The sequence below is a fragment of the Manacus vitellinus genome, unplaced genomic scaffold (assembly GCF_001715985.3).
Source record: "Manacus vitellinus isolate BGI_N305 unplaced genomic scaffold, ASM171598v3 scaffold_13_pilon, whole genome shotgun sequence".
In the NCBI taxonomy this organism is placed as follows: domain Eukaryota; kingdom Metazoa; phylum Chordata; class Aves; order Passeriformes; family Pipridae; genus Manacus; species Manacus vitellinus.
The window spans coordinates 12,480,355-12,505,147 of NW_021938999.1; the positions used below are offsets into that span (position 1 = coordinate 12,480,355).

A 24,793-nucleotide genomic window follows, 5' to 3' on the forward strand; every position below is an offset into this window, starting at 1 on the left:
GCCTGAAGCTCTGCCTAGAGATAATGTACTGGTGCATTGTGTTACTCTTCCCAAGGTGCATTTCCTTTTGCTGAACTTCATGAGTTTCCTCTCAGCCTAATCTTCCAACCTGTCCATGTCCATCTGAATGGCAGCACAACCATCTGCTGTATCAGTCTCTCCCAGTTTTGTATCATCTGCAAACTTGCTGAGGGTACACTGTCCCATTTTCTGGATCATTAATGAAGATGTATAAAGAGCAGTATTGTCCCAGTATCAACCCCTGGGATACACCACCAGTGTCTTACCTCCAACTTATTTTGTTGTACTGATCTCAACCCTCTGGACCTGGCTGTTCAGCCAGTTTTCAATCCACCATCCTGTTCACTTATCTAATCCATATTTTGCTCCTCTATGTGAGTGTTGTTGGAAACAGTATCAAAAGTCTTATTAAAGCCCAGGTAGGAAGCATATGCGGCCCCCTCTTCAGTCACAAAGCTAGTCACTAGATGACCTGAAAAGGCTCCTTCCAACCTAAAAAATTCTGTGAGCCTGTGATCTTGAGGATGACCCTTTGTGCCAGACAAGAAGAGCAGACAGACTGTGGCAATTTGTCTGTCAGATAGTAGATAGCCACTTGAAATGTCAAAGTGGTTGGCACTGAGTAATATCAGGTTTACTGATATGAGTAAACCTGGAACCTGACCCCTACCTGTCAGGCTTCTTTGGCAATCGTAGGGAATTTTAGAGCTGACTTCCTCTGAATTTATGCTCATCAGAGCTATCAATAAAAATGTCTCTCTATCTGTACCCAGTACTCTAAAAGACTGATGCATTTTACTGTCCTCTGTTTCATCATCAGCCCTGGAATACAATCCCTGTTCTGCTAAGAGCCTCTTCTGGGATCTTAAACAGCTGTATAGCAGTGTTCACCTCATCTACTTAACTCCTTCAGCATATGCCTTGTAATTTAATGCACCCAAAGTTAAGAACTAAATTTCTCAATATAGAGAATAGCGAGAATTCAATGCCTCTACAGGATGATTAGGAGCATTAAGCCAAACACTTCATGTTACATACTGTGAATAACCAGTCAGTCACACGCTGTTTTTCCTGGTGAATTCCTAAGTCATTCATACAATGAAGATGTACAAAATGAAATGAAAGAATGGTATTCAATAATTATTTTTAGCTGAATGTTCTGTTCATAACACATATCATGCAAACTTTTGGACTTGATGAAGTAGAGGTGCTGTGAAGAATTTTTTCAATCTCTAGTAAAAACATACAGGGAAAGCATTGAAAGTAGCTGATTTGTTTTACCTTCTTTTGCCTTGATGACTTATTTGGAATGGCACTTCTGAAAGTAAATGCTATCTCACAAACTAATGTCTTACTGAGCACCTTCAGAATGAGGAGTAGAAAGAATAAGATAAAGCAGCAAAGCAATTATTTTGTAAATTGGAGTTAGCTGCATGAAGACTACTATAAAATGTATCACTGTGCTTTGCCCAACTCCTTTTTACAAATAAAGATTATACAGACAAGTTGAAAAGTTATGACAGTTCTGAAAACAGAGGAAACTGTAACCTCTAATTAAAACAACAAAACTGCCCCCCTACCCCCCCATTTTTATATATATTAACAGTATTCTGTAAGACAATGCATTTCTAAGAGGAAAAAACCCATCTCAAAAAATTTAGTCTATGTCTATTCCCAAATCTTGCTTATATAATTGGATTGCCACACTTCAAAAAAAAGGGTCTCTTGATTTCTATCAGCTGTGTCCCCATTTGAAGTCACACATAAAAACGAGGCTCTGTACAAGCCATGTGATGTGCCATTAAGGTAAACACGCCAAACACACTCTAAATACATATAATGGGGAGCCCATGAAATGTTCAAACACCAGAACAATTTTCCTAAGACATCATCTTTTATTATTATGCTTGGAATGACTTTCTTTCCCCCCCCATGTGATCTCACTGATAAAAACCAGTAGTATCTAGGGTCAAAAATAGTTTAGGATGCAGCAAATTACTCATAACTGATAAAAACAAAAAAGCACACAGAATTTATGTAGAGACTGTTTAAAATCCAGAAAGTCACAGATGCAGGTTCTGCTCCAACTAATTTAACCTAAGCCTCAACATAGAAGATAATACTAACTTTTCACCTCACAGTCCCTAAAAATATCTTTCTCCTTGCTTCCCTGAGTTTTCACTGAAGGTGAGGCAAAAGGGTTACTGCGCCATGGTCAGCTCAGCCTCCTCGTGACACAAAGCACCTCCTGTTAACTGTGGTCCTGTTAGTGCTTTCTACCTGACCCTTCGGGATAATCCAGTATGGAAAAGGCAAGACCACCACCCCTCCTATGGGTGACAATACAATATTTTGCTTTACCCTAATCAACCAAGCATACTGCCTTCATCTCTAGGTTCCTCCTTTAGCTAGAAGAGCCCACCCTGACGTTGACAGTAACCCCTCAATGTGGGAGTTGCAATGAGGCAGAAAAGTCTGGGGGTTGATGCTGTAAAGGCACTGCCAGATGAGATTACGAAGGGAAATTGTTAAATAGTGTTACAGGGATAGCTCCTTCATTTCTATTATTTTGATTTCCTTCCTTTGTCTTTCCAGCTAAATCTCACCACTGAGCTTATAATCATGCACATCTTCATACCATATCTCCCTTCATATTTTTTATAGCTGAATCAGTCAGAGTTTTAATTTGAATTTTCATCGATCAAGAGATTTTTATCCTGTCTCAGACAGAGAAGTAGAGGTTTTCTGAAGATAATAACAGTTTCAGTAGCCTGTAGGAGATTTAATTTGTATTTCTTTTAGCTGCTGAGTTTTTATGCTCAGCAGACTAGTATCCAAATACAGCTGGGAAAAATATGACAACAAAATGTGTGCTGGGGATTACCAACACAAGTACCTGCAACCAAAATCTCCACAGGGAGGTTAGACAGAATTTTTCTCGAAGGACTCTCAATTATGAAGTTACAACAGCCAGTGGCTTTTGGTAAGGTCTAAATGAAAAAGCAAACTTCTGTCTGACATATCCCAAGTGTCAGCTTGGTGAGGAGGATACTCCTTCCCTTGGCACACTGTTAATCTGTAGGAAGTGAAGTGTTCCTCGAAACAGTGCGAGTGTGGGATCTACTTCACAGCCTGTATCCCTCTGCTGTGGAGCCTCTAACAGGCCTTGCACATACCGGACAAGGGGGGAGGAAAGACCTGCACCTTCTTCCTTTTCTCTTTGCAAAAGCATTTCAAAGCCTTATCATAAAAAATGGTTAATGGGATATTTTGCAATAGTAAGCAGTTTATGCAGCCTACTGTAATAAAAAATAGGTAAACTAGCTTGCTTTAGGTAAATCCTTTTGGAGTTTTTATGAACCAGACTGAATACAATTCTCTTCAAGAGAATGTGTTAAAAATGCTGACAATAATATTGTTCCATATTGGAATCTCTGGTTTAAAATTCTTTAGTTGTGAATTAACTCTCCTAATGATGCTTTAAGGGATGACATCATTCAGTTTCTTCATTTGCATGTGATTAAACAAATGTAACATCTTTAATTAAACTGGGCAAGAAAGCAGCCATGAGCTACGCCATTCCCAGATCTCCCCAGTGACGGGACCTTCCACCTCCTCAGAGTGAGAGAACACTGCATTCTCAGCTGCAAGAGCCATTCAAAATCCTCACTGTAATTGCCTACTTTTTGAACTCTCATTCTGCCACTTTTGGCTAATTTACCAGCACCCTTTTATTCATCACAGCACCCACCTCTTCTTCCTTCCTCACTTATTTTCCATACTGGCTTTATTACCTGCATAAGTCCTTACTCAGCTCAGCATTTGCTTTCACCTTTCCTCTTCTGGTTAGCACCAGCTCTTACAAAATCTCCTTGTATTTTCCTGTTGCTCCTGACATGCCCTCAAGAAGAACTATTTATAGCCACACTATGATGTCACAAACTTCAGACAGCTGAAGTTGGAAGGGACCTCCAGAGGCCATTTCATCCAAACTCCCTGCTTAAGGAGGGTCACCCAGAGCAGGCTGCCCCTGGCCAGATGGCGTTTGAATATCTCTAAAGATGGATACTCCATAACCTCCTTGGGCAACCTGTGCCAACACATGGGACACTTTCACAGTAAAAAGGGGTTTTATGATATTCAGATGTAACATGTGTTTCTGTGTGTGCCCACTGCCCCTTCAATACCTCTCTTTACCCCTTTCACACCTCTTTCGTCTCTCTCTAAGTGTTCCGATGTACAGCTGTGACAGTGATGTGATGTACAGTGTGATGTACACTGCTTGACATTCAGCTGTTTTCCCTACTGACTGCTGTCATCTATTGTCCTTCATCCCATGATGCAATCATAAATCCCCATGATGCAATCATAAAGGGAAAGGGCTTTCTCCATTTTTTCTCTGCTTCTGCAGTACCTAGGCAATGGTTTCCAGTCTACGCCTGGGGTTCTCTGACACCATGTAAATACAAATAGCAACAATTCTTTTGTTTAAAACTCCTATAACCTCTATGCTTATTAGGAAGAGCATTCATATGCACAGAACACAAAGGACAAACAACTGTATCATTTCCCTACAATCGACCCCAATGCTTGTGGAAGACCCTGCAAATGTGTCTACCCATGGACAAAAAGAGTATTTGATTCCCCATCACCAATTTGAAAGTTCAGTATTCTTGTCATGCACGTCACTATGCAATTCAGAAGGACTTAAACATTATTTTTTTTATTGAAGATTTTTCTCCTGTGGTCCTGAGTTCATTGATAGAATATGTACATAATTTGGGGGTGAACTTAGATCAAAGCAAGATTTTTGTCTTTGCATTCCTCTAATCTTCTGCAGCCTTGAGGATGCTCTAAACTATGTCAGATATCAACCCACCATGGTCATGGCTAGCTCTTATCCAATCTGTTTCTGGTGATGTCTGAAGGAGTTTAGACTTATCCTTAAGTGAGTCTGGAAATATAGATCTAAATCTTGAAGAACCACTCAGTTTGCAGATGCTGCAGCCCCTCTCTTGTACTGCTTTCAGTGTTGGTGCATTGAATATATTCCATTTTCCTTATGCTTATATAGGTTTCTTCTGCATCAGTAGTATCTTTCACAGTTTATTCTATATTCTTAGCTATTTTTTCCTGTATGCACAAAATAAAATAATTGTAAATGTAGGTCATCATCTGGGCTATTATATTTAATTCTCTAGCAGTATATTTAACCTCAGTTGCTGATTGTTTCTCCATTATTTTTATTGGAAATACAAGGGGAGCCTTCCATTGGCCAAAAGACCCTGTAGATCTACTTATGTTTTCATTTACACAAGGTAAAACATAGAGTAATTATTTCTGAAAACTGTGTAAACCAAAATACAGATTTCCCTACACTTGAAAGGTTTTGTTCATTTGTTTTTAATATCTTTAGGGTTTTTTGTTTTGTTTTAACCAGAAACTTCCTTGCTTTGAAACACAAACTCTTCTTTTAGTGTTGTGTTTTTTGGTCTTTTATCTTTCTTTAATTAGCTCACTTGGGATGTAATGTAACTCTATTGCAGAACAAGCTGTATCAGTAGCTGAATCCTTCTTTTCGATTAACCATACAAATCCAGGCCTTCTTCCCACACTCATACTGCATTATTCTGCACTTGGCACAACCAGCTTCTCTCAAAGTCCTTCATTATTCCAAGTTCATCTTGACAGAAAGCCCATTCTCTTGTTTTGTGCCAGCATGCAGAAGGCTGCACACTTTTCTTCACCTGTCTGAAGTCCACCATAGCAACCAGGACCAGGGACGTGAGCAGGACTGCAAAGTCCCACAATACCTTGCTATTGAAACAGAGTAATCAAAGTGAGATTTCAAAAAAACACATAATTCTTTGCAAGGCCATAAAATGGAATTTTTTATGTCTTACTGTAAAGCAATTTCTGCTAAAAGAATGGCAATACAGAAATTGCAATCTTTGCTAGTATAGAGAAGCCTTATTCTGGTTTTATAGAACATTGTGCAAGCAAGAGAAGACCCTGAGGGTCAGTTTTGCTCTTAGGAAACTCCTCAGAACAGGTATGTCAGAAAGGCAGAAGCACGGACAGGCGAACAAGGAGAAATAGAGAATCGTGTCCTGGATACACAGGGCAGAATTAGGAAGGCCAAAAGACAGCTAGACATGAGATTACTGAAGACATCAAGGGCAGCAGGAGAGGTTTCTACAGCCACGGCAGCAACAAAAGGAAGACTGGGGAGAATGTGGGCTTGCTGCCCAGTGTGGTAGGTGACCAAGTGATGGAGAGCATAAGAAATGGTAACCTGGTGAAGGACTCAGTGTCTTCACTCCCTCAGCCTTTACTGTCAAAGTCTGCTACTCACTCCCAGGCCCTTCAGGTGCTTGCTTAGGAGCAAAGAATGGTAGGGACAGGTACTACCCATGGTATAGAAGGATCAAATTTGGTACTAATTAGGTCAGCTGGATACATGCAAGTCCATAGGACTGGTTAGGATGCATCTGAAAATGCTGGGAAATTGGCTTGATGTTGTTTTGGGACCATTCTCTATCATGTTTGAGAAGTTACGGTGATTAAGGGAGTAAAGACTAGAGAAGGTAGTTGTTAGCCTTTGAAAAAGGCAAGGATTTAGGGAACATACTCAGAAAAATCATAATCTTTTGATTCATAGGAAGGTGTTATGGAAGCTTCAATATACCTTGTCTTTAGAAAATATAACTGTTGGAAAATTCTGAGGTTGACGGAAATGGAAAGGGGATTTTTTCCACTTGTTTTCAAAAGAACTTCTGAAACACTTTTTGGACTGCAGTTTATGATATTTAGCAGAATACTATTTGATACAGGAAGGTGATAATTTTTCATCTGTAGCTTAATAATGAAGACTATCACAAATATGAATGTGTAGCATCCAAGAGGATATAAAATCCACAGGAACTTCACAAAGACATAACAGCATGATAAATGCATGTAAACTGGATATAACAAATACTGTGTCTTTCCAGTAATGCATTGAAAAATGGAGACCTCTGTAACTGAGTAATGTAGCTAAACTTTTCTCCAGAGCACATCATAATGATTTGTAATTTGAAATGTTAAATTCTTTTACATCTTTTGTAGTAAGTACAGATACATGTGTCATATCAGTGTGATAGCCTCATAACTCAGGCTGTACAGAGCTTGATCGTTTTTTCTAACACACTTTGAATTTAAACTAAAACAGCACAATCCATCCAGCAGGCAAAGTTCAGTTAGAAACGTAACTGAAATGCAAATACAAACTGTTTGTGACCTGTTTCACGAAAAACCCTACAGTCAAAACCTAATGTGTCACACAGACAGCATTAATATATAGTATACTGATGTATACAATACTATACTACAGCCTTCAATTAATCCCGCTACTAGTGCAGGAATACTTCTACTAATAACTACTTTTAAACTTTCTAAGGGTGAAACTTGGGTTCCACCTTTGGAGGTTATTATAACATTTAAGTGACATCAGTATGAGAAAATTTTTTTCCCAATATTGAATTGAAATGTTCACCTTTTCCAGCTTCATCACATTAGCCCTGGTTACTTATTTGCCCAACTTTGAATTATCTTTATTCATCCATTAGGTTCACACATTTTAAATTCTCTGAGCTTCTCAATCATTACTCAACAAAGCTCTATCTGATGAGTTCTCTAAATTTATTCCCTACAGCTCTCCTGGTAATTTGCATTACTTTTGCCTGGACACTTCAGTTTTTTAATATCTTTCTGGTAGTGACTGCATAGAATAGTAAAGGGCTGAGGTCCTGGGCTGAGGTGGTCAACCCAGCTTGGAAAAAGGCATGAAGGCACAATTTCTTTCTTGATTTCCCTGCAGTTGAGATTCTCTTGGTGCTGATCTAGTTTTCATACAAAATAAAGTACACTGACAGCTGTTTCAGTGAGCCTGTTTGAGCAGACAGGGTTTCTGGAGCACTCAGACCCCAATAATTTGTGCACTGTTGCACCTGGTCCTGTTCTTCATCCTGGGAACACACATGAGCAAAGAAAAGTGTTGTCTTCCTGGGGAACACACATTCTGCCGATTTTCTTGGGAAAATTACCAGCTGATAACATTTGAAGCAACTCTGAGCTGACAATTTAGTTTCTGCTTGTGGTAGCCACAGAATCTCAACAAATCACATATCAGATGATATGTGATTTGAAAGTGGTTGAAAGAAGCACTGGACATTGACTCAGAAAGAGCACCAGCCATCACCCTGGGATGGACAGAAACACTGCTCTGGCCTCCTGGCACCCTCTACCTGGGCAGCAGCAGAGACGTCTGACAGGCCAGACAGGGAGCTCAGTCCAGATGCTGACTGCACCACACCTCAGTCAAGTGCATCCCAGTCACAGCCTACTAAACACACACACAGATCAAATGTATCCATGGCCATCTGCTGGGCAGGGGATGCAGCCATCAAATGCTCCTGGAGAGAGAGACAATTTCAATGGCTGTTGTTTTTTTTTCAGTTGAACCCTGTTAGAAGCTGTGGGGAAGCCAGTGATAAATCCCTGATTCATCTGGAAGTGCATTGGAGGAAGGAGCCATCACATCATCACATCCTGAATCAGGATACTGTTAAGATGTTCAAAGGTAGAATGGTCCTACTCTTCTGATTTCACACATAAAACTGTTGTCACATAAGCTTCTATTACCTGGATGCCCATGGGAGTGGGTTTGACCTATACTGACACACATGGCCCAGGTGACCCCTTTAAATGGTAGATTATGATGTACATCTGGATGTCATCTTTTCTTATTAGTCACATTCTTGCAGTAGATCAAAACTGACCACATCTTCAATTTTTATGAAATAATAGTATTTGTCTGTTGACATGATCTGCGGCCTCAGGTGTCTGTAAGCTTTCCAGCAGCTTTGCTGAAGTGTCACCAGTCTGTTATGGAGGATGGTGACCTGTCATGGGACCCACACAGGGGAGAGCACCCTCTTACCATGAGCCTTATTGCAGAAAAGGGAGAAGAGCTCAAGCGGCAGGAGTGAGAGGACTACAACAGGACTGTGAGCAACTCCTCTCACCTGACAACCCTGGCAGCAGGAAGCAAGCAGCATCACTCACAAAGAGTTTTGATCTCACCTGTGTTCCTGTTCCTGTCTCTGGATGATAGTGAAGACAGAGGCCTGATTTCCTAAGACAGAAGCAACCACACACCAGGAATATCAATTATCAAAATAATGAGAATTTATACAGCTTCAGAACAGACACAAAGTATATGTTCTGCCACACTAATCCCACATTTCAGGAAGTTAAAAAAGGCATTGTAGAAGTTATGAAAGTCACCCTTTGCACTGCAATAGTGTAACTTTTAAAAGCAGCTGATTTTCATAGAGAAAGGAAAAAATATTTCTTCAATTTTGATTCCTTATCACTTCCATGAGAAAATGAGAAATTAATTAAATAAACTTTAAAAAAAGAAGGAAATGTGATATTTTATGACTTAAAATGCATTAACAAATGTAGACAGGATTCCTTACACATGTCAATAAATTCACTGGCATTACATTTTTGAGCTTCTGACCATTTACATACTGCACATTTCATATTTAATGATGAGATTCAACTCCTGTCTCTGCCCCAAGAGTAGAGGAGGAAACATAAAAGAGCCCATAAATTCTTACTAATATAGGGCAGGTAAAAGAACCCAATCAGGTCATGAAGACACTGACTGTATTTAAGATTTCTTCTCCTATTTGTTGACCCAGATGTTGAAATATCCACAGTTACATGTTCACTGAATATGGTGGTGAAAAGTGGGCATTATTATATGCGATTTACCACTTCAAGAGGCACTTTCAACAGGAATATGATCTTAACTATCAAGTATCCCATTTCATTCTTCTATGCCCTTGAAAACACTTTCTGCTGTTAAAAGACACGGCTTTTGAAGGACTACTATTTTTATCTCTATACATCTATCCCCATGATTCCTTTGTTTTCCATTTTAAATCAGAATATTTCATTAACTACTGTGTTTAGGTCATAGGAGGGTAACATTTTATTATCTTTATGTTGATTAATTTCCTTTATATCCATCTGCTGTAGAGTGCTCAGGATGTCCAGCACACAAGGGAATGCTGCATATAGTGAGTGGGTGGAATTTTGAATACCTTACAATTTTTACGAGGAAGAATGGAATCAAAATGACTGGAATCAAACACCAGCTCTTTATAAAACCATTTTTATCACAAAGCAGTAATTAAAATCTCCATTGCCTAGATGGAGTAGTTGTTTTAAATTTACAGATATTAAAATGAAATGTTAATTGAAAATGCATTAGCTGAACAGAATCGTTTAGATCATTTAGGTTTTAGGCTAAATTTGGCTCGAGAGATGAAATGAAAGCCTATGTAAAACTTAATGTCTTCTTGAGGAGACAGTATAAGGACTGCTTCCAGGTGAATGGAATCAGAGCACCTCCCAGTGTTGCCTATGTGCCAGCGTGCTGGAAGAGTCTCAGGCAAAACACTGCCTTCAACCCACACTCTCCTTCCTAATGGAGCTCATCATAATGACGACTCAACTGAAAACATGTAAGCTGAGCCATTAAAACTGTGCCTAAAACAACTGGAAGTTTTGTGTCCTCAAATAAACCAGTAACACAGAACACTAAGATTTCACCCATGGGATGTATTCAACCTGTTTTTTAAAGGCTTAATAATTACAGATTCGTGGAATATTAAGGAAATTCCAGCTAACACTCAGTCTTCTGCCAAATAATACTCCATCAGTAAAAAAAATATGGGCGCAATTCTGTTTTCATTTAAGCCAGCTGGAAATTTACCATGAACTTCAGTGGGGCCAAGGAAAGTCCATGATCATGTAAGTGGTTAAATAGCTTCAGTGAGCTTTGAATTTTCACCAGTGAACGAATTTGAGACAATTCCAAACAATCAAACAAATAATAAAAAGTGGATTTTTGACAAAATGAATGGCACAATAACTAAAATAATTGCTTGTCATGGGGTAAATTAAGAACTATTATTATATTAATAGCAAACAAAATGTCTTTTACAAAACAACTGTTATGGATATCTTCTGAGGCAAACAAAAATTTGATAGCAAAAAAGAGTTAGTACATTATTCATAGGTGTACTGGTTGAATAAATTTATCTTCTTATTTTTGCCACATCTTTAACAGTTATGAACAAGCTTATTTTGTGTTTGCATTTGCTATAGAGGTCCACACTGCCAAAATCCCTATTGCTTTTGCGTGTTTGAAATACATTTATGTCCTTATGGATTACCAACAACCGTATTTCTTTTTCTTACAGCACTTATACACTGAACATTTCTCATTTTTTCTAGTACTGCTACTGCATATGTTACTTTTAAAAGGCAATTCTACCCATGGCATGTGTTGCTCTTACACTGTTACATTATTAGCACTTCATAATGATGTCTTACCATAACCTTAAATCACGTACCTTAACATATCCGGGTTTTGGAAATAAAACTAAAGGTGTTACATTTCTATGTACGAGCATTGGCATTCTTAAGCAACACACAGTTCAAGTACATTTTCGGTCTACTGATATGCTGCACTGGCTAAGAAATTTTGCTGATGTAATAAGGAGATGGGAACAACACTTGATGTCAGTGACCCATGAAGTCTCCATAGAAGTTTGACATATCAGAGAGATGACAGTACGCTGAGAGAAGCCTCCTATTGGAGAAGTCGTAAAAGACAGCACACACATACACACACAATTTGTCTGTTCATCACAGCTTTTGTTCTTCTGTATTTTATAGATTGACACATTATGTCAATTTAAAGACCATCTATGATCTTCATTAGGAAAGGAACGCGGATTATTTTGCTGGGACATGTCTTCCTGTGTTACATGAGTCTGCATGACAGTGGTTTTCATTCTGCACAGGAACACCTCCTCCTCTGCTTACAGAATCATGGTTATTTTATGTTATCCCAATATCTGTGTTGGATATGCAGCTGTGCTGGTGTTTTATCTCCAATGAAGTTATCACTTTGAACCAAACCAGGATTCCTTTAATCAGTACAGTAAATTGAAATTCTGCTAGAAAGGAAACAAAGTGAAACCTTTAGGATTTGGCTGTGCTATTATACAAGGACTTCCAAATAAATGAGTCTGGTGTGCTTCAGGCAAACACCCCTCACCCCAAATAGGAGGGTGCTGGTGTATAATAAATTTTTAATTTTACATAAATGTTTATAACAAAATTTGTAATTTTACTACAAATTCAAATCGCAATGACAATGTCACTGAAGTTAATGTGACTTGGACTGTTAATCTGAGTGAGAGTAAAACTGGCCCTTGTATTCTTTCTCTTGTTCTGCATTGAATACTGTTACCTAGGTTGACAGAGAACTTTGCCACAGGTAAGCTGCAAAACATGTAGCAACTGTTTATGTATCATTATGTATGTTTAAAATAATTCATATCTATAAAGATAGCTTTTTTTCCCTAGTAGTTGCTCAAAAAGACATGAGTAGAAAAGGTCAATTAATAATGAAATAGTCCTACTGAAATGAAATGTTTTCATATTTGAAAAACGGATAAAAGTAGAAGATTTGTAGAATTTTTATCATGAACATACTATTGCTTTTTTACAGTACTTTGGAATACAACAGTCATTCACAGTTGTCACTAAGAATGGTAGGCAAAGAAAGCCTGAAGTAGTAAGGAGGTCACACAGTATCCTATTTTTAATTCAGACATTTTTATAACTTAAAGATCTATTTAAAACTCAAAAAATAATGTGTGCTTAAAAAAAAAAAAAAAGAGGAACTATAGAACTATATTTTTCTAAGAATAAATACCGCTTTCACTTTTGGATTATGTCCTGTCCAGGTTGGAATCACAACTATTATTTGCTTGCATTAGAACAAAATGAACATTTGCATTAGAACAAAATTTCTGAATGTTTTCACTAGGTTTGTCATTACTATGAGAAAATAGCCCCACTCCCAACAATGCCAAGTACTACAATGAACAATACAAACACTCAGTGTCAGGTAAGTCTCTACCTGATCTCCTTCTCCTCTGGTTTACCTGGAACTTTCTAGTTTGCTTTGAAATTAACTCAGTAGAAGGTAAGTTGACTGAACAAAACCTTCTAGTCAAGAAGTGGTAAAAAACAATACATGTACACAGTCTGTCTCTTTATCTCAACTAAATGAGAAATCCCTTCTTTAAAAAAATTTACTGGTAGAGACTAACTGGTACATAGGGATTGTAGTTAGACAATCAGCATAGATTGATTCAGCTACACTATAGAAACTTAGCTAAATATAGAATGATTTTTTTTAAGACAAGAAAAAAAGAAATCTGAAAACCAATCTATTAACACTGAGAATCATTAAAAAGAAGGCTGATTTGTTTCAGAGATCTGATAACCAGTGTTGATAAGGAGACAAAATTCATCTCCCAGAATATGCATGCTCACATAAGCTGCTTGATCTATGGAAGAATTCAAAAATCATCTTCTCCTTATGAGGGAAATTGAAAATTTCTCTGCTCTGCTTGGTTTAATTGTCACCAGTAAACTTAATCACCGCAAACTTAATGTCCTCAGGAAAACTTATGATGGGATGATTAGCAAAATTCTTTCCAGAGGAACATGCTACAGTCAAGAATTAATCAGGAAACTGAGGGTACAACTTTGTAAGGTAATGTCCAAAAGTATTTGCACAGGAACAGGAGAAACAGTATCTGTAAACTATTTATATTTTTGAAGGTGTTACCTATTATTTGCCATAATGAATAGACAGATATTATCTGTTTTTTGTCAGAATGCACATCTGATGATTAAGAAATGTGGGAATCAAAGACAGGCTTTAGGCAGAACTGGTCTGTTGAGTCTATTTTTTCTTTATGTTTAGTTTCTGACTTCTTGGCTTCAGTGAACTTGTCATCTGTGATAAGCAAATGACGTGACAAACATTGCACAATCACGGCTTTGGACCTCTCTTCAGCTGGGTCCTCAGCTGATTTGAGGAGTTATGCAGACTTCTGCAACTAATATTTCACCTTGTTGTCCACTCAGCTCTGGTAGCTGGTATTAAAAGACACATCTCAGTATCCCTTGAGAGACAGAAGAGCATTGTGAATTAATTAAACATAGCAGTTCAATCTCTACAACCTTGCTACAAACTAATGAAATTACATGGTCAAGCAATGACAGACTTGGTGGTTGGTACACTTAAGCTCCTCTAATGTTAGTTTCAAACACCTAAGGTAACAAAAAGACACTTCAAGAAAGACTTGTTATTTAAAGTCTGATAAAATCTCCAGGAAATGTAAAATTGTGATGTATTAATGTTTAGGTAAGTTGTACCATCACATGTCAGACAGTGGTGAAAAAAGTCAAAAGGTAAAAGATTATACACTTTCCTTTATTTGACCTTTGTTAATGTAAATCTTTGTTACAAGTTCTGTATTGATATAATTCTTAATAAAAATTTATTTAATTTGCAATGGATACTTTGTGCTGATTAGAAGGATTACCTTCTTTGCTGCTATTTATAACTCAGATAATGATTTTTTGGGGGTGAATAGCTTCTTATTTATCTTCAGATTCTTTCCTTGACAGGGACAAAGTCAGGACAAAAAAGGTCTTCATTGCTTCTTTTTCTAGAAGGCAGAAATAGGGGGCTGCTTTTCTTTCCACTCACCCAGTGTATGAGTCTCATATGTGTGGGTCATATTTTTCATATAATAGGTGTTCCCTGTAATTTTGCACATTACAGTAAAAAACCATTATCCATTACTCAGCTATTTTAAATACTAGTGTGTTTCTAAAGAAACATCTGGTTTAAGATAGTGTATCACTATTCTGATTTTATTAAAATACTCTTCTATGTAACTGCACTCCTATTTACAGTAGTTTCACTTTCAGGACAGCTGTGTTTTGGAATAGTTTTAAAATCAGATGAATCATCAGTTCTCCTGGGAAGCAGTGTTCTGCAATGAGCTGCTGGCTCTTTGCCCCATAGGCAGGCATCTTCTAATACAATCATTAGGACAGTTCTTATCCCTCTGTCATATTACAAAAGTAACAAGTTCTTTTCAGTAACTTTACAAAGCCCATAAGACATGACACAGAAAATCCTTCCTCTTTTACTTTAGGCAGTGAGGTTTCAACCTCTGATATAGATAGCTATTTGTAGGGTCACACATGCAAAGGAAAAGTGTCAGCCTTACATTTGATTACTGAGTGTGAGTTGTAGAGTGTGTTTGCCCTGTGTTAAACAAGCATGTGGAAATGTCTTCGATTACTTGGTGCAAAGGACTAGTGTTCCTGTCTCTGAAACATGTATTATCATGTTTCTCTTAACAACTATAATACACTAAAATTACAATGAACCCATTTAGCTTTTACATACGAAAATATTTTCATAATGGCCATATGGCTATTCACAAATTTTTGGTAACAGTAGCAGTGACACATTTGTAACAGGATGTCCCAGTGCAATTCCAACAAATTAGAAAAACGTACAATGGAGACATGATACAAATTTAGCAGTAAAAGTCTACTTACCTTCATATGTCCCGCTTTCTAAGAGAGCACCACTTTTCTCCAATTCCATAAAATCTTCAACAGTAATGAAAATATAGTCCACACCAGGAACTTCCCCCTCCTTATGTGGCCTTGTGGTGCCTATTAATAAGATGAAAGACACACTGTCAAGCACATGGCCTAAATATGGAATGATCTTTTTGAAATATTTGGAAAATTTACAAAGTAAACCATTTACAGAATATATTATGTAGCTCTTTCAAAACAGTATAGCTACGTTTGTTGAAGCTGACAGAGGTTTATGATCATGCCAATCATTACTTGGATCCATAGCATTTATCCTCACTAATGAAAACCTGTCATACTGTTGTTCTTCTTACATCACTAGAAAGTCCCTCAGTGACATTAGGCATTCAGAGGTAACACAAAACATAATCTTGTCTACAATTAATCTACTTTATGATATTTTAGATGTTTATTTAGTATACAAAGCAATAATTCTATAAGTAAATCTCTAAGGGTTACATCCACATTGCTTGTTTCAGAGCCATAAGTGGACTTGGCAAATGGTTAGGGTTTAGGGCCTGTGGGATTAAAATCACCTGCTAATCATGCTGTCAAACTGCAAAGGTGTTTATATTTAGTTATTGCCTCTATTGTCATCTCTGGATGACAGAACTCTGTAAATGCTGACAGTCAATATTTCATACATGCTGAGAAGTGACTTGGCTGAGTTAGCAGAAATTATGGGATACAGAAGGGATGTTAGAAGAGAATCATCTGAAACTGACCTGATTTCCTAATGGTCTACTCTATCATTGTCAGCTTATCTCTGCTTTCATTGAAACCACCAAATAAGTCTCAAAAGTCCATTTGGAAATGAGAGACTTTTAGGTTCTCCTCACTCTCAGAGTGTTTGAAACATCTTTGTCAATCAATTCTTTATCAATGCTGTACTGATTAAATCACACATGCAGGGTTTGGTTTAAAGACTAGGCAGTGGCTAGAAATCAGATCTTCCACTTTCTGGACAAAAGTTTAACATTATAATTGTGGAAAAGACATTGTCTCTTCCTCAGTTACTAATCCACCACCTTAAATATTGTACTGTAACTCTCCCTTGCATTGCCCTAAATGCACAGAATTTTTCTTTGCACTGACCAAATGCAGCTGTCCTAATCTCATATTGAATCCCACTCTATATCTAGATCTAATGGAGACCTATGTGCCACAAACAGTACATTAGCAGTGCCAAGGTTCTCTCTCAGTATCAGTGACAGGATTCCTGTGCTATCAGTGATTCCCACTGGCCAGCGCTCAGCTCTGCCAAAGCACTGGATGGCCTTCAGAGCTGTCCAGCCTCCTTGCTGCTAGTTGGACACACAGAGACATAAAAGTGCCTTAGACAGGTTAACTCAAATGCTTGCCATAGAGACATTTTTCTTCTCACAGATAGCCTGGATATCTATGGCAAGGACTGAATGAGCCTGTGAAGTTAGTATTTTGGTAGCTAACATGGGAATGTATTTTGATAAGTCTGTAAGACTCTTTCCCTAATTGCTCTGATTCCTACTCCCTTCTCATCTCAACATTTAAAATGAAAACTCATATGGCTGTTCATTTCTGTGAATTTTGTATTTTCAGAAATGGGCGCTTTAGGATTATTACCTGGAGTACTGTGCTCATCTGCAGTACTGTGTGCAGTTCTGGGCAGTTTTAGGTTCAAGTACCTGGGCAGTACAAGAGAGGTGTGGAGCTCCTGGAGTGAGTGCAATGGAAGATAACAAGAATGACTGGGGGACTGGAGAATCCCTCTTATGAGGAAGGGCTTGAGGGAGTTTGGTGTGTTCAGCCTTGAGAGGAGATGACTGAGGGGGAAGTTCATTATGTGTATAGATATCTGAAAGGGGGATGCCAAGAGGGTGGCCCAGGCTCTTCTCAGTGGTACCAACCACTAGGACATGAGGCAATGGGCAGAAACTGATGCACAGGAAGTTCCACTTGAACATGAGGAAGAAGTTCTTTACTGTGTGAGTGACCACATACTGGAACAGATTGACCTTTGTCATGGAGTCTCTCTCCCTGAAAATATTCATAAACCATCTGGATGCAATCCTTTTCCATGTGCTCTAGGAGGACTCTGCCTGAGCAGGGAGGTTGGACCAGATGACCCACTGTGGTCCCTTCCAACCTGACCCATTCTGTGAATCTGTGATTCTGTGATTACTACTGTAGTTCAGAGATGGTGTGGTTAAAGCACTCAGACACTTGGATTATCCATAAACATGCTGAATTTACTTCCTATGGATCATCTGACCCCTGGCAATGCAGCAGCATCCCCAGTGATCTCCAGCCCTTTGAGAGAACCGTGTAGAAGCACAGGAATTCTGCTGAACCCCTGAACTCCTGGGAGCTCTGCTAACAGCACAGACATCACATGTTTGATCTGCATGCTCTCTCCTGAGAAAATTTTCACTCTCAAAGTGAAAAATTCCTATTGACAGGAACTGTATCTTACTCATAAAACACTTCAGCAAATCAAGGTTGTGCTATTCCCAGACATGGGACAGGAAAGAAGCTGGCATATTTGATGAGTATCTCTAGTTTACTATTTTTTTAGGTAGCCAAACTAGGATCATCAGAAGTTTATTCATCAGACAAAAACACAAGTTACACAAAATGTGGAGGTAAGCCCTGCTTTGAGTGGCAAGTTAGACCAGATGATCTAGTGTGCTCCCTCGCAATCTAAATTTTCAATTATTCTATGTTATTAAGTGTTACTACACTGTAAATTGTTTTAAACACATAGATATTCAGCAGTCATTCATAATGGATGATTGAAAAATTGCAAAATTGCAAAATTTGGTCACCTATACCTGCTGTGTCTATCCTACAATGCCAGGAGATAACAGTGTCATGGTAACATGGAAGGTTCCGCCTCTTTTCTCATAATCCTCAGGGAATCTGCTCCAAGAGCTCTGCACTGTATTGTATACTGAGGGTTGTACATCTATTAGAGGTGGAACAGTCACTTCCTTCAAAAACAGAAAAAAGAGCAAACCATGACCAATAGTTGCCTGAGTTCAGGGCGACTCTTACCCCAGGTACAGCAGTTTGTTTCCATCCCCAGCAGAACTTTATTCCTCTAGATAAAATCTTACTGAGTCCCATTTCCCTCCTGCATCTGTTCTCATTCCCTCAGCCTGGGAGATCTGAGATTTTGGAAATGGTTAAAGCAATTCCCTGGCTAATGGAATAATCAATGGTTATTGCCTCTTTTACTCCTTTGCCCTGGAGGAACTGAGTTCTTGCTAATAATACTTCTATCATCCTTTATAGTCTTCTGTAAGCACCATAGAGTTTGTAATGTGCAGATTTACAGACTTGGACACAGTTACTAGAGCATCTTAAACACCCGTCAAGGTCTGAACATTGAGATCTATATATTGAAATCTTATAGATCATAGGCAAAATTTCTTTTTCCTTGCTTTTAACCTAATGTAGAGTTACACTTCTTAATAGATTTTGTCTTTAACTTCATTCGTATAGACAGAAAAACAGACATGAAACCTATGGTGATTCAAGACTTAAAACAAAGGATTAATTCCAAGCCTCATATTTCTACAGAAACACAACACCTCTTGTTATGCAGTATCAAGGCTTAATAGGACACACTTGCTACTGTGTACAATACTAAGCCTTTTATTAATGTAAAATAAAAATAGGAACACAGTTACCATTTTGTTACCATGGTAACCTATGAAAAAATAATCTTTGAATTCCATAATGAAAGAACACGATACTTTTAGATTTTTCAGGATCAAAACCAGCAAGAGATATTTGCACTATGCGTACTTATGACAAATGTAATCTATTGTTGCTGTGGAAGATACAAAACCAGTAGCTTGCAAGTAACCATGACCAGTCCACTCAAGCAAGTGCTGTCACACAACGTGAAGGTACCTCAGAAATTAAAGGATCTTGGTCTGCAAAATCTGGACTGATCTTGACCTTTGATTTCATGACTATTACTTGCATCATTCATCAATCTGCTCTCAAAACCAATATTAAGGTCATTCAGTGAGCCACCACTTTGTTTGGATTTATAGCTTCAAGATGGATAGCTTGTACAGTTTAGAAATATTTAATCTATATTGTCTATCTTCTTTTTATTATTATTTTTTAAAAAGACCCTTTGCCTTTGCAGTTTGTTTCTTCTGTTCTATAGGGGAAATATGGTGATTCACTATACTTCAGTGCAGGCTTTCCATGCTCATTGTTGTGTTATATGATGGTACTATATTCCAGGAGAGGAATTAGGTGCTGTTTACATAAATAGTCTTTAAAAGAGTGTTTTCCTTTTAACTGAGTTTAAGGCACCTGAGGGTATATAGACACCTAAGAAATCTTTACAATGGATGAAAAAAAGTGTGTGTTAATTTCATAGCAATAAACTATTTTTGAAATACTGTTTATATGATTATGGGGAACAATAAATAACATGGAATTTTTATGTTGACTGCTAGTGCAGATTGGAGAAATGGTCAGTTCATGTAGTGTTCAGACAAGATTCCCATTATGAGTAAAGAAGTATAGAATTATTGATTCTAGAAGAGCTCTGGGGTTGGAAAGCTCCACATCACTTTGTACAGGTAGAACAACTAGGAATTTACATGTCTCTTTTTAATCACAGGATCCAATTACAGATTTACAATATTTTAGTGCTTATTTGGGAACAAGGTGCACAGTTTGACTTTGAAAATATTTCTTCTTAGAAGCACTGAGCCTTCCTAGTTTCTGTCCAGCTCTGCTACATTCAAAAACAGGAAAGGTACTCCCTCAATACTTCTTTTGTTGCTAACTCCATGTAGTTATGAAAAAGAGAAAGAGGTAAATTATTTTATTTGTCAGCATAGGAGTTTGAATGTTAGTTAAAACTCCCAGAACTATGACAGGAAAGACTCAGAAACACGTTCTGTGCTCAGCACCATAGACACATTTTAAAGAACACTTCATCCTTGCACGGTAAATAATCAATATTTTACAGTCTTCAGAAGCATCACAAGGATAATACTGCACTAGTACTGTTCCTGAGCAGTCTATACGATGGTCAGGAAAGTAGAAGTAAAGGTCTGAGTCCCTGCATGGTCCAATACCTGCTCACAGACTGTGCTCACAGGTTTCAATGCTCCAAACTTATACACATATAATAAATATCTAAATTATTGCCCTTTTTTTGTAAGTTAATGGCAAACATGGCACGCCACTATCCAAACATTTTCATAAGTATTTACCTGATTTGTATTTGAATTCACAGATTGGTTCCTTTTGCATGAGGTAAATCCAAAAGCAAAAGTGTGTCTTTGCCACAAGGATTTACAGTGTAAATGAAAGGCATGGGAATAGCCTAGTCCTTTTTTTACATAATGACCTATTCCTAGAATCATTTTCCAAGTGTATGGAAGCAAGTAGTGTCTTATTGTGCTTATCTGTTCCAAATGCCACAAAATATAAAGAGAAAAATGTTTTTAATATATAAAGCCCTTTTATTAGACATTCTACTGAAATTTTTTTCTGTAATTCTGCTCTGTACAACAGTTTGTTGTGGAATGCCAGGCTGTCACATTACAGTAACTGGAGGGATCCCTCCTGCAGAAACAGACTGCTAATCTTTAATAAACTTCAGCTGAGCCCTTGGTATGACCTTGTATACACTCTGCCTTGGAAAAATTCAACAATGCTTAATTAGCTCTTTTGTTTGTGTGCCAAATTACACTGAAACACTATTACTGTGAGGAACTGAAATGTATGGGAAATTATACCTATCTTGTCAAATTACTAAATGCATTAAGCAGAGAAACACCACATTTGTCTTGATCTACTGAATTCCCAGCTGAAGAGAATAATAAACATAATTTTCAAGTAAAGTGATTTTAGATCTACTACAAAGCCCGAAGCTTCAAGTGTTTATGATAATTCTCATAATAACAACATAAACCACAATGGCATAAGTTCCTTCTTGCCAACGGTCATGTGGAAGAAAGGTTTTTTCCCCTTTCTAAGTGTGCAATACCAGCAATTTCTCTGATGCATCCCTTTAAAAAAACCCTGAAAAAGCAAAAGAATGAATTCCATATTCCTGAAAATGTTTTTTGGGGGTAATAGTTTCAAACTGCATTAATAAGCAGGTTGTTGGCAAACGTGATCCTGAAGATCTTGATGATAATCAATTCAAAGACCATTAGCAAAGATGCTAAATGCTCTACAGTGAGGCAAGAAGGCAATTGAGAGAGGATTAAGGGCAGGTGTTGAGAGGACTGGGTCAGATTCTTTTCAGTGCTGCCCAGTGACAGGACAAGGGTCAATGGGCACAAACTGAAACACAGGAAGTTTCATCTGAATGTGAGGAAAAACTACCGTGTGGGAAACAGAACACTGGAACGGGAAGACCAGAAAAGTTGTGGAGTCTCCTCTGAAGATATTCAAACCCTGTCTAGACACGATTATGTCCAACCTAGTCTAGGTAAACCTATTTTAGCAGGGGGTTGGACAAGATGATCTCCAGAGATCCCTCCCAGTGCCAATCATTCTCTGATTCTATGAAAGGCAGGCATTTACCAATTGCTGAGTTGTGAGACTGCAACATTATTTGCACAGTTACCTGTACACAGAAAGAAAAACTAGTCACTATTTGGAAGAAACACGGTGGTTTTACTATGTCCAGTATTTTCCAGCCAAGTTTTAGTAGAAAGCAAAAAGCACTTAACCGTACTTCATCATAGAAGTAATAATTTCATTTCTAGGTGTTTAATTCATGTAAACTAAAAGAAAGTTTGCAATCCTTGTGCATCATCAGTATCTACTCATAGTAGCAGAAATAACAGATTAACTACATGGTTCAACCTAGTGTCCACTGAAACTAGGTGAATTTGAGTTGTATCAAAAGAAATCCTTAAAAAAATGCCAGATCCATGTTTTTAATAGTTTCTATTATACTTTGGGATTCATGATGTTGTTTGATACCTTTTGATTTTTGCTGAAGAAGAAAAACATAAAATTGTGAAAAGCAGTCTTAAGGGAATGTACACTAGGTTGTAGTGCCCACATTCTGTAACACCACATAATTCTTAGGCCAATATATTTTATATTTATAGTGTAAAACAGAGGCAATGAATTCCTGAACTTGAGAATTACAATGCACTTAGAGATAAGAATGTCCTTTATGGAGAAAATATGCGTTCAGTCAATAATTCTTTTGATTTTGACATTTTCTAAACTTGAGACATATGCATTAGGTAAGCTAGATAAGCTCCTGCCTGGTGATTAGCAGGATTATTAGATTCCAGATGCATATATCCTGTGAAGTACCTTTTTTTTTTTTTTTTTTTAAGATTCAATATGCATTCAGGAGCTTTTGATTACACACAGACTGAATTTTCTATTTGTTCTTTTGGTTTTGTGACCGAACAGCCCAAAGATAATTTATGCATTGTAAAGATTAATTCATATTGGAGTTGAACAGAAAAGTAAAACTCAGAGATGGGAATGACAGTAGTTCTAGCTAAGGACTGCAGGTAGGAAGGATTTTTATTTGTTTATTTAGTTGGTTAATTATGAGAGGACCACTGGAACCAGCAAGAAGTACCCAGAGAAGAAATGCAGCACCAATAGCTGCAGGCTGAGACAGATACTTGAAGACTTTTCTTTAAAATAAACTGTCATATGGCACATTTAAAATAAAATGTGTCATATCCAGAGCTACCTACGATGCAATGTAAGGATTTGATCATTGAACATTTGTGCTCTTATCCTGTGACAGGGACCGATATACTGGGTGTTCCCTCCACAAGGGTATGTCACTCATTGCCTGGTAATTGTGGCACAAATTGGGTCACTTTCCTGCTGTTGGTGAAGTCCTTGTTAAGTCTGCTGGGTACTTTCTTTTAAGAACTTTGACCCTGCATTAAGCCCCACTATATAAGTTTCATTGCCAATTAGAGCAAATAAAACACCTTTTTTTTTTCATCATCTTTGGCAAGAGTAGCTTTCAAAATGTTAACAATAGACTTCAGAGATAAAAGCTATTGACAGAAAAGTGTGAATACTTTGTGTCAAGTTAGGCATGGAAGATTGCAGAAGGCACTTGTAAAAAAAATTAGAAAAGCTGTTGCTAATGCAGATATCATAAACACTTAAATTATATTCCACATAATTCCTGGAAAATTACAAATTGTGAAATTATGGGTATTCAGGCATTTGGAAGTATAGTCCTTACAGGGGTTAGCCAAGTGCCTGAAGGAATCTGATTTTCAGTGGTCAAAAAGTGAAAAGATGAAAGGAAAATCAGTTATGTATCATTCTGGATTCCACATTACTGCCTCAAGTTTTTTGTATTTTGTTTGCTTGTTTGGTTGGTTGTTTTTTTAAGGCAAGAATTAGTCCCAGCCATAAAGCTCTAGAAGACACTGGGATTTTATTCATAAAACATGTTAATGTCTTAGCAAATACCACTGCAATATATCCCAATATCTTTCATGCTTATAAAACTAAAAGGCCATAGTAGTTTTTCTAACAGATAGGAAAGAAAACAGCAAACTGCTATGAAGCAATGTTTGAGAATGAAAATCTGACGATAAATGAGTGATAGATTGTGGTGGTAGGAAGTCCAGGATTTTATTTTGGTTAATTAGGAACATGTCAAGCTAATAAATAAATAATAAAGTCGAAGGTCTTTTTTTTTTGGTACATACTTTAGAATTCAGTGTTCTTTCACGTATTTCCACTCTTTCAGGTGAAGATATAAACTAAAACATGATGACAAACTTTTGCCGCTTTTGGAAGTTTAGACTTTGATTCCTATTGCACAAAGTTGTTTACATGGCCATAAATCTTTATTATAACTATAAACAACAGGTTTTACATGAAAATTAATATATGTGCACAAGAGAACTATATGAAGAATGAAGACAAGCATTAGGGCATCCCTATGAGAGAATCATGTATGCATGAACATTATTTCCGTACAGATTTATAAAAATCATCTGCTAATGAGATCCAGACAGAGACATTTGATGTTACTAAGAAAATAAAGGTACACCTAATTACATGCATAATGCTTTATACTACTAGAGAACCTTTATTAGAACATGATTTCTCATGGTCTTCAGAGGAACAAAGTCTTTTCTGGGAAATGTCTGATTTTTGCAGATCTTCAAAGGGATAGATTATA

At 37.5% G+C, this 24,793-nt stretch overlaps 1 protein-coding gene across 9 annotated transcripts in view; it reads right to left on the reverse strand.

Moving 5' to 3' along the window:
* Nucleotides 1–24,793, reverse strand: part of MAGI2 (membrane associated guanylate kinase, WW and PDZ domain containing 2) — a 721,242-nt gene that overhangs the window by 276,649 nt on the left and 419,800 nt on the right. For all 9 annotated transcript variants that reach the window (XM_018068096.3, XM_018068097.3, XM_018068094.3 and 6 more), the window contains one exon: nucleotides 15,586–15,705. In XM_018068096.3, coding sequence (XP_017923585.2) covers nucleotides 15,586–15,705 — 120 coding nt within the window. The remainder of the gene's footprint in view (nucleotides 1–15,585; nucleotides 15,706–24,793) is intronic.